Source organism: Bos indicus, chromosome 11, assembly GCF_029378745.1.
Source record: "Bos indicus isolate NIAB-ARS_2022 breed Sahiwal x Tharparkar chromosome 11, NIAB-ARS_B.indTharparkar_mat_pri_1.0, whole genome shotgun sequence".
In the NCBI taxonomy this organism is placed as follows: domain Eukaryota; kingdom Metazoa; phylum Chordata; class Mammalia; order Artiodactyla; family Bovidae; genus Bos; species Bos indicus.
In genome coordinates this window covers 101,325,180-101,335,622 of record NC_091770.1, presented here as the reverse complement: position 1 = coordinate 101,335,622, position 10,443 = coordinate 101,325,180, and the positions used below count along the sequence as shown (strand labels likewise).

At 55.2% G+C, this 10,443-nt stretch overlaps 1 protein-coding gene and 1 non-coding gene across 13 annotated transcripts in view; both read right to left on the bottom strand.

The window, feature by feature from the left end:
- Nucleotides 1-165: 165 nt before the first annotated feature.
- PRRC2B (proline rich coiled-coil 2B) overlaps nucleotides 166-10,443 on the bottom strand; it is an 84,433-nt gene continuing 74,155 nt past the window's right edge. For 9 of the 12 annotated variants that reach the window (XM_070799438.1, XM_070799441.1, XM_070799443.1 and 6 more), the window contains 4 exons: nucleotides 9,041-9,217; nucleotides 8,497-8,588; nucleotides 5,762-5,843; nucleotides 166-4,544 (listed from right to left, as the gene is read on the bottom strand). In XM_070799438.1, the coding sequence (XP_070655539.1) occupies nucleotides 4,410-4,544; nucleotides 5,762-5,843; nucleotides 8,497-8,588; nucleotides 9,041-9,217 (486 nt within the window). In that variant the 3' untranslated portion in view covers nucleotides 166-4,409. The remainder of the gene's footprint in view (nucleotides 4,545-5,761; nucleotides 5,844-8,496; nucleotides 8,589-9,040; nucleotides 9,218-10,443) is intronic. The other 3 variants (XM_070799445.1, XM_070799446.1, XM_070799450.1) reach the window with 1 other exon arrangement.
- On the bottom strand, nucleotides 9,773-9,858 carry LOC139185991 (small nucleolar RNA SNORD62). The gene has a single exon (XR_011569569.1). It is a non-coding gene; the product is annotated as a small nucleolar RNA SNORD62 (small nucleolar RNA).

Sequence of the window (10,443 nt, the reverse complement as noted above, 5' to 3'; positions counted from 1 at the left end):
AGTGCCAAGGTCCACTCACTGCAAAGACCCACCTTCATAACCCCAGGCTTCAGCCCCTCCTCACCCTCACGTTGCCCAGTCTCTCTCCATTTCTACACATGGGGAAGACTCTTCCATTTCTAGTCAAATGACAAGGTCGAGGAACACACAGCCTAACAAAGCATGTTTGGTTTCAGTGGGTCTTTTTTTTAAACTTTTTTATTTAAATAAGGAGAATTCTTTCATATGGAAAGAGCTAGTACAATCACATATTTGAAAGGAGAAACAACAGGTACTGAACCGGAGGGAAGGGTGAAGGAGGAGGGTGCCACCATGGCCTGGTGAATCCAGGGTTCCATTTTCCCATCTAAGGTAAAAGCTCCCCCAAACCACGTAGAAACAAGCTGCACGTTACACCTTTTAGCCATCGTCTGCCCTTTCAAATATCTGGTCTACATGAAAAGACAAAGATAGGAAAGGCCAAAATAAGATCAAAAAGAAACAAAAACAAAAAACACAACCCTCTCAACAAAAAAACCCTAACGCTTTTTACTATGCAAGGCATGAGGTTGAAAGCTTGGTGTGCAGGACCCCCTTTTCACCATGGAAGGAGGTCATCCACAGAGAGCCTCAGCAGAGAGTTCCGCTCTGAGGCTTTGTAACATGCCGAAGGCAGGGCCTCAAGGACACTGCTGCCTCTTGGAGGTCACCTAACTGGGGTGGAGAAATGGTGAACGCAGGTTGGATGCGCCTGGAAGATCACTGGCCAGATGTGCACTGGTGGTCCCGGTGGAGGGCACGGCTGGGCGACAGCGTCCAACGCCAACACTGAGCCGCTCCTGTCCTGGTGATGTCTTAGGTCCGCTTCACTTTTCAAACTGGAAGAGCCAGCTTTCTGAAGTCTGCATTTCCCAGTCATCACAGAACAGTACTAAGTTTAAGTACCCTAGCGTCCTTGGTGCTCGAAGGCCATTTCCAACAGACCTTCTAACCCAGGCTAGCTCTGCAAGAAGAAAAATGGGACAAATACAGATTTGAGAGGTAACATGCAGCTACTCGACGAAGGGAAACCACACAGGAGGGAGGGGGCTTCAGCCGCTGACCCCATGCTGCCTCAGCGGGCCAGTTCTGAGACCATGCCTGTGAGTGCACACTCTGAGCCTCCACAGCCCTTGGCAAACCTCGTCAACCGTCCAGAAGGCAGATCTACAAGACAGGAGGGTGAGGGCAGAGCTGGACAGAACTGATGTCAATATGTAACAAGACACCCCAGTGTCCCCAGAAGTTGCTGCAATGACCATGGCTTTGGAACCGGACCGACCGATTTTTCTGGGTAATAGTCATTCTTTAGTTTTCTCCCTGAAGGAACCTGGAGCCCAAAGTGTAGGAATTCCAAGTTTGAAAACAGTAACATTGATTCAAAACGGGAAACAAAAACCAGACCAAATACAGCTGGCAAAGAAGCCTTCAGGGGGTGGATGAGGCCGCGTGGGCACTCGAGCTCACGCTCTTGGGTTTTACCCATAGAGGAACTGATGCTGGACGACACACCGTGCTACAGGGTCACTGGCTGCCGAGGAACAGGATGCATCATCAGCGGCCAGGGTGGAGCAGCCAGCATGGGAAAGCAGGGGAATCTGAGCAGCTGAAGGCCAAGTGAGAGGGCTCTGACCCCTGACCCTGCCCAGGAGCAGAAAATTGTTGAGTTCTAGTGTTTACGTGTTCGCGCTAGTCGACCCAAGGCTTTCTGGCAGAGGCCTCTGTGTGGATTTGTACTCTGAGGATGGAGATGTGAAGGCAAAATATGACCCCAAGTCCCATTACCTGGAGATTGGCTCTAAAACCACATGAAAGGAGAGAGATTGCCCCCCAAAACATCTCTGCATTAATTACTGCATTTCATCAGACCAAGGAAGGGATGGGGTGCTGGGCGGGCCCAGGGCCCGCCCTCTGCCTCCAGAATTCAATGTAAAATCTGTGTCTCATCCAGAAAGAGGCTGCAGCTTGGGCACACGAAGGTGGTAAACGCACTGAACCTCACATGCAATTTTCCTGGCCTTTCCTGCACAGAATAATTCAGACATTATATATAAATAGAGCAGTGAAACATTTACTTCTTTTTCCACCTAGACCTACGACATCAATACATATAAATAAATTCTAGTGTTTTGTTTTTACTGGGGGTGGGGGGGACACAGGAGTAGGTAGAGAAAAGGGCTGGGGAACAGGTGACCCTTTCATTTTTTTCCTCAAACAGGAAGCACTGTCACTCTGAGGGCAGGTCCCCTGAGAGGACACCTCTTAACGAGTTTGTAACAGTGTGCAGGCCTGTCCTGCTGCATTTCGAGACGAGAAAGCCTTTTTTCCTTTGACAATGTGCACTGGAATCAGGTGTGAGGGGTCTGGCCACGTTTGTTTGTGAGGGCGAGGCCCCTGAAGGGGCCACGGGAGGGGAGGGGAGCCCTGTCTCAGTGGGGACAGTAGCCAGGCGCTTGCGGGGGAAGGGAGAAAAGGGAAGGTGAGCGCACAGGGAGCTCCATCCAGTGGCAGCCCTGCAAGAAAGGACTGCAGAGTAAAAACTCCGGGATGAAGGAGAAGAAAAAACAAAATAACACACCAGTGAGAAGTAAGGTCTGAGAGTGGAGGCAAGGAGGGGAGTGCTGGACACCACTGATTAAACGTTGAAACCCTGCACCTTTTGCCAGAAGCCTGTTGTTCCCACACTTCCTTAAAACAGCGAAGAGCAACGAGTGCCTACAACGGTTCCTAAGGCCCTTCTTTCCCAGCATTCCGCACCAAACAGAGCCTCGAGTCTCAGCCCAAGTAGCCGTCACCACCTGGGGCAACGCTGCGGGCGGACCCTGCGGGCCATGCCATCTCCCTGCTTCCCATCCTCCAAGCCAAGTCTTCCCCAGACCTGCCAGCAACAGCAGGTTGATGAGCGCTTAGTTCTCTCAAGAGCATAGGCAAAACTTCAAATTTCCCCTCACCTTTCCTTGGAATTTAGGATGATTTCCTTCTAGTTCTTACTTTAAAATCAAACAGAGACTTAGCATAAAATGCCTCCACATTTGGACAGCAATAGCTCTGCACACGTTAACAGGCTAGGCGGGCTGTTTCGGCAGCATTGCCAGCCCTGCACTCGCCCACCTCCCCTTGGGCCCTGCTCTGGCCTCTGGAAAGACTGGAGACCCCACTGCCCCGCTCAGGCCTATCCGGCCCCATAGCCTGCGCCTACAGCTGGGAGGGGAGAAAGAGAGAGAAGCAAGCCCTCCTGCCTCCTCCCAGAGCTCAGGCTGCGGCTACAGCCCCAACCACACCTGTCACCTCCTGTGACAATGGTCCAGGCGCCTGTCGCCACAGAGGACAGCGGGGTTTCCAGTGCTGAGCTGCAGGAGAGGTGGATGGACAGAGGACCCAGAGAGACAAGGCAGCTCGGAGGAGAGGGAGCATGAGAAGACATCAGGCCCTGTGGGTGCAGCAGGCACTGATGGGGGGCAGGGGGGTGGGTGGTGCTGTCAGCTCACACCACCCTGGTCAAGACGGGACATACCACTGCCTTTTATTTTCATGATTCACCTCAGGTTCCCAGTGGTCAATGTCCCCACCAGCTTTAGGAAGAGTCTGAGATAGAAGTTCTGTGTCATTCTTACGCTAAAAACATCAACGTCAATGGGCTGACCATAAGCTCCCTGTGGTCATCAGCCCAGAGGCTGGAAGCCATTGAAATGCCAGTCCACCTGCCTGCTCCCCACCCCCCGCAAGTCACCGCTTCCTGAGCTCAGGAGCAGTGTCTGAAACCACTTCTTTCTACGAGTAACCAGCAGAGAGAGAGCAGAAGAGGTGTGCTCCCAAGCATCACCCCTGCGGGTACCGCAGCGACCTACCACATCGAGCAGGGGAGGTGACAGCAAACTACTGCGATAGGAGGCGGCCAGCGAGAGGGTGGCAAAGGACAGACAAAGTCCAGCTATACAAAGCTTGTGTCTTTGTTTTCTTTTCCTTTCTCTTCTGTAAAAACCTGTAGCTGCTTTTTAAAACAAAAAGCCTCAAACTAAAACGGCCCTGCTGCCAGACCACGGTGCCCGGGGACGGGAGGCGGGGAGGGGAAGAAGCGGGGGAGGGCGGGGTTAGTCTGCATGGCATGACGCTCGGTCACTCCACGCTCGGTCACTCCGCGGTCGTGATGGAAAGGAGATGGGAATGGAGTCATTTGCTTGTTCGTTTCGTATTAAAGCAAGCAGGTCAATGCCAGAGATCCACGGGTACAAGCCGGTTGGACAACGGAGCTTTCGGGAGTGGAGGAGAGAAGGGAGATCTCGAAGTCCGGGCCAGGCAGGTGGACAGGGGATCCCTCGGTGAGACTCCCCAGCATCAGGCGGTGGCGAGGCCAAGGGCAGAGTCCTCCCGGGCAGGCCGGGCCCAGCCCCTCAGGCCTTGCTCTCCTCCACCTTGACCGCCCGGGGCTTGATTGCTCCAGTTCGCTTCAGCGGGGAAGCGGCTGAGGGTGGCTCCTGCAGCTTCACGGCTCCCAGGCCGGGCTTTTCATCCACTCGCTGCTTTGCCTTTGGACAGACAGACGGAGACAGAGGAAGTCAGCCTTGCGCGGACGTACCTGCCAGGACCCATGGCCCCACCACCTTCTTCCTGCTCCTGCGTCAGAGGAAAGCTACCCTAAGAAGCCCATCTTCCAGTCAAGGACCAAGACTCAGAAGTGCCTCTCCTGGGCAGGACCCTGGCCTGAGAAGGTTCTGCTCCCTCCCAGGGCGCTGAGTGAGTGATTCGGAGAGGCAGGAGGCCCAGGTCCCGGGGAAGCATCTGTGCCGCCCAGGGGCCTCTGCAGGAGTGGCCCACCCAAGGCCACCCCAGGGACCTTCTCAAATCAGTGCACCCCAGCCCGTGCTGCAGGGGCATGGGGCCTCTCGTCCAACTCGGCCTCCCAGATCCTCAACCCTCCCGACTCCCATTTTGTGGGAGCCTTTCCTCAAGCCCCTAATGTGACCTCCAGAGTCACAGCCAGGGCCCCCTTACGCTGCAACTCTGCACAGTGAGGGGTGTCACCGAGTGAGCAGCCTGGTTCTGCCCCTCACACGGTGCTGTGAGTTCTCAAGAAAGCTTTAGAAGCTAAGGCCTAGCAACTCAGAGAGTGACCCTTGGGGAACTGAGTTAGGAGAAGTGAACTGAACAACGGAGCCTCTACCTCCACCAGCCGGGAAGGCTGTCTCGCTAACATCCCACACCTGACTTGTCTGAGCTCTGGAGCCTGGTCACATTTTAGAGGAGTGAAGAGATCGTGCTGAAGGCAAAGATGCTGAGCCAGCCCTCTTGTTATAAACGGGAGAATGTCAATCCGTCTGGACCCCACCCGGCCAAGACAAGGACAAGACACAGCACTTACTAGGCCGGCACGCACAGGCACACACGCCAGGCGCATACGCGCCCGCATACCCCCGGCTTCTAGAGCTGACCCCCGGGCCTAACCGGGTCCCAGCGCCTTCACAGCCCAATTGCTACGGAGGGAGAGTCCCCCTTCCGGCGTCACCTCCTCTGAGGAATCCGCATCCTCCCTTCTCAGCAGAACAAGGAAGGATCCAGACGCCCGGCAAAAGGAGAAGCGCCTTCTCCAGGAGGGATGCGGGCTCCCGGCGCCCACTCTCTAAGCACCAGGGCATGTCTCTTTCTAAGAGGAGCACGCAAACGGGCTGGACAGTCCCTCCTCTTTTGGCACTTGGAGACGGGCCTAAGCGTCCAGGGCTGGAGGGTCTGGAAAGCCATCTTCTACCTGTTGAACGTAGTGTCCCTGCACAGAGCCCATGTTAACTGCTGATCCAGAGGGCTTCCCACTGGGGCTAGCAGAGCTAGGCCTGAAAAAACCAAAGGAGGGGGTGAGAACACACGCGTCACCACGGAAACGGAGTCAAGCCTCCATCGGAGGATACAGACCCAGACAGCCAGAGCACGGGGGGCGAGGGTGTCGCCACGGGGCCCTGGCACCTCCAACCCAGTTCACAGGATGCACCTGAGGGGCGGTGGCCAGGTCCCCACCATGGGCAGACACCGACCAAAGGACAGACAGTCACCAACCGTCTCTCAGGTTTGGAGGCTCTGGACCAACTTGATGCTCCAGACAAAAGGGCTGTAAGACCTGACACATGAAGGGATTCCCTGGTGTCCAGTGGTCAGGACTCGGCTTTTCACTGCCATGGATCTGGGTTCAATCCTTGGTCAGGGAATTAAGATCCCACAAGCCGAGTGCCATGGCAGATACATATGTGTATGTATAATTGATGAAATAAATAAAAAATAAAAATGAGCTTAAACTCCAATAGGAGTTTAGACTTTAAAAAGAAGGGAACTCCTTGGTGATCCAGAGGTTAGGACTAGGTGCTCACACTGTTGGGGCCCAGGTTCGACCCCTGGCTGGGGAACTAAGATCCTGCGAGCTACACAGCGTGCCCCCCGCCCCCCGAAAGCCTGATACATGCGCTGTGCCAAGCATCCTTCCAGTCTTCATTTGGGAAGTGAAGGGCAGTAGGTAGCAGAGAATAATACCAAAAGTAATAAAAATGTAAATCCCCTTTCTGCATGTGTCCCACTGACAGACAACTAGCCCCAAGGATGTTAATCAATCAGGTGCTGTGTGGGAAAAAGGGCCTCCCTGGTGGCTCAGTGGTGAAGGATCTGCCTGCCAACGCAGGAGATGCGGCCTCAATCCCTACACAGGGATCATCCCTTGGAGAAGGAAATAGCAACCCACTCCAGTATTCTTGCCTAGGAAATCCCATGGACAGAGGAACCTGGTGGGCTATAGGCCATGGGGCCACAGAGTCGGACACCACTTAGTGACTAAAAAACATGTGTAAAAGGATTCTGTGGTCAAAGGTCATAAGAAGAGCTCAACAAGACCCCCTGAGGGCCAGAGGAATGCAGGCTCTCTGCTGAGGTGCACCCTGACTCCCCAGCAAGCCCTCCTGGGCTCACCCCCGCCGGAAATATCTGGTCAAGGAACCCTTCTTTGACAGGGCATGCATCTGAAGCCCTGTCTCCAGAAAACGTGGGCAACACTGCACTGTAAACCACTCCCATTCTCCCAACCCCACTAAGACACCAACAAAGGCTACCAGCTACACTTTGTCTTTTCTAAGTGTTCTCCCAAAAACAAAGCTGCTGCAGCCGTGCCAACAGTGAATGGACACAAGCGACTCTGGTTACGTGAGCGTGGCTTTTCCGGGTTTGCCTCCAAGGAAGGCTCTCCAATCAGACGGGGATAAAACCTGCCTGTGGCAGCAGGGGAATCTGTTTGTGCCTGAAGCTTCCTTTTTTCTACCCAAACTCATTGTTTGCTGCTGCTGCCCATACATACTTTTTACAGGTCTGTATGAAAAATATGCCTGTTTTGGCCTGTATGAAAAATATGCTTGAAAACAACAAACAGGAAAAAAGTCAAGCCAAGAGAGTGAAAATAAGAACAGGAAAGATAATGAATCAGGGGGCAATTGACAAAAACCCCTTTCTCAGGAACTGCATCTGGAAAAGGACTGACGTGAAGGAGGGCGACCGGCCTCCACGCCCCGGGTCGAGGGGGCAGGCGGCTGGCTGTGTGGGGGGTGAGCTCAGCCACAGCTACGCGGTCACCTCGCACAGGCCCTGCAGGTCACGCACACCTGTGTTCCTCACGGGCAAACAGGAGGGAATTCCAGGAACCTTCCACGGTTAACAAGAGTTGACTGTGCCAACCCTTGGGCCAGACCCCAGAGTGTGGGGCCTTCCCAGCCGGTGCAAAAGCTGTCAGAACTGGACGCTAACATACTAAGAACTGCTGACCCTTGAACAACTGCACGGGGTCCACTTACACACACATTTTTTTCCAATATACACGTACTACACAACCCACAGTGGGCTGAATCCTCAAATAGGGAACCGTGGGCATGAACGGCTGTGAAGGTATACTTGATTCTCAACCGCGTGGAGGGTTAGCACCCCTACCCCCTGTATCGTTCAAGGGTCAGCCATAACTCAGCCCATGGCTCACACACACCAAGCCCCCTCTGAATCCAGCAAGCGACCTGGAACACTTACTAGAGGTGGAGGCAGATCCAGAGGAGGTCCACTCATGCCTGTGAGCCCAGAGCAGCAAGCCCTGGTGGGTCAGAAGCCCATGGGGACACGTGGCCCCAGGAGAGGAATCCCCGCTCCAGAGTGTGCACCCCCCATGCCAGTGAGTCTTTTACGAAGAATCTGGTGAGAAGGCTGCCAGTAGCCAGGGTCGGGCCTGATGTTATCGTAACATCAACCTTTCCTTTCCCTATTTCTCCACAAAGTTCTCTGGCATCAGAACAGTTTATGATAATGATTAAAAGCAGAACCAGCCCCGAGTCTCCTGCATCCCCGCACTGCAGCTTCCTGGTGACAGGTGGGCTGACAAAGGCGACCCCACCTCAGCGCCCTGCTCTCCCGGGGCCCATGGCTGCACCTTGCGGGCTCACTGTGAGCGCCCAACCCCAGGATGGGCTTTACCTGTAGGCCTGTGGTGACGGCACGGAGCCTCCTGAAGGAACATTCTGTTTACTGTCGGCAAAGTGGAAGCCCTTCATCTCCATCTGAGAGGACTAGAGATACCGGGAAGGGAAGCAACAGAGTCACAGGAGGGCCCTGGGGACAGCTGCCCCCACACCACCACCCTGGGCAGAGCCGGGGCTGCAGGGTGGGGGTGGTGGTACCATGAGATGGGGAGGATGGACTGCGCACCATCCCGAGGCCGCCCTGTGTGGAACCCTGGAGCTGGCAAGGGCTTTGGCCCCCAGACCTCAGCAGCAGCCCCGTAAGGCTCTCCTGATCCACACACCCAGGCCTGTCTATGCTGTTAGTGACAGGTGAGCAAGGAGCTCCTGCCTTGGGACCGAGAGGACTTGGCAGAGAGCAGGAAGCCAGCCGTCTGGTGAGGCCCAGAGCCTCCACGCTGTACAACAGCTATGGCTCCTGACTTACCAGGAGGGACCCCCAAGGCCAGGACTACCCTGCCCCTCATCCCAGGATCACAGCAAGACGGAGTGAGCCTCACCTCTCTGCTGGTGTTGAGGACCGAAGGCTGGGACCCGGGGGCAAGGATCCTGCGGGGGGCCCCGACTGACAGGCTCTGCGCCTGGGGCAGCTGGATGGACTGTGGCAGGAGCAGGGGCTGCTGCCCGGAGCCGTACCGGGGCAGAGGCAGCTGGGAGCCAGGCAGGGGCATCGTCAGCTGCCGGACAAGGGGCATAGTTAGGAGGATGGCACGCACGTCCGAGAGCAAGCCCGTGTTGCACTCCAGGGTCTCTCATTCCAGACGAGGAACCAAGGCCCTCCCCCAGCAGGAGAGATTCTTGACAGACCACAGCAGAAATCAACCTAATTTTACACTCTAGGGAGAGCAGGAGAAAAGAACCACAGGCTGGCTGCGGGGGTCAAGGGGAGGGAGAGAAAGGTCAGCGAGGCCCAGAGACCTCCTCCTAAGTAGTGACCCAGCGAATCCCCCAGAGAGGAGAGCGGGAGAGCAAGGGTATCTTTGTGTCCCCTTTTGTGGCACAAAAAGGCAGGAGTCCTTTACGCTTTGCCTCCAAAGGGTCTGGAAAACAACCAGGGTCTGGGGCTTAGGGTTCCCAGCATCTTTGGATCCTTCTGAAGCCTGTTATGACAGGATGAGTCGGGGACCACCAGGCCCAAGGGAATGCTCCTAAAGGCTGGAACGAGGTGTGAGAGAGCAGGGAGGTGGGTCAGGAGACCCTCAGGAGCAGGGTCTGGGGGTCACCACATGTCGTCTCTCAGTCACGTTCCTCTTCATCTCCCTGCTATTGAGTCCACAGTGGAGGGTCAGAAGGATCTATTGGAATCGCATCACTGAGACGAGTGGCAGTCACACGTACCCTGTGTAGAGCCCTGATTGGGGTGAGGGTGGGAGCAGGGTAGACAGGGCGAGAAAGGCCCAGACTCTGAATACTTCTCAGAGGTACAGCTGACGGAATGGGATTAAGCATCAATAGGGGATTGGGGGGAACAGGAACCCAAAGATGACCCTGCTGGACATGAAGTTTGTTTCCCTTAAGTTTGAGATACTGTGAGTTGTGAGCAGAAATGGCAGGCAGCTCACTGGGTCTGAGTTCAAGTCCAAGAGACAGGTCTGGACTGAAGACAGAACCAGGGAGAGCTGAGCTGGGATGAGGCTCAGAAGCACAGGTCTAGACAGAGCCCAGGAGGCACAGTGACTTACTGCCAGGGGAGGCGAGGAGGAAACGGCAGAGGAGACGGAGGAGGAGGGCCTCAGGGAGGGCAGAGAACCAGGGGCAGCGTCCCCACGGCCCAGCGAGTCTGACCCCTAGGTTAGATGCTACTGACCGGGCAGGAGAAGGAGGATGAAGAAGGTTAGGCTCAGTAATGTGGAGTGGGCTAATGTCCTTAGAGGGTTTCCTTTTTTAGAAGAAAGAGGAAGAC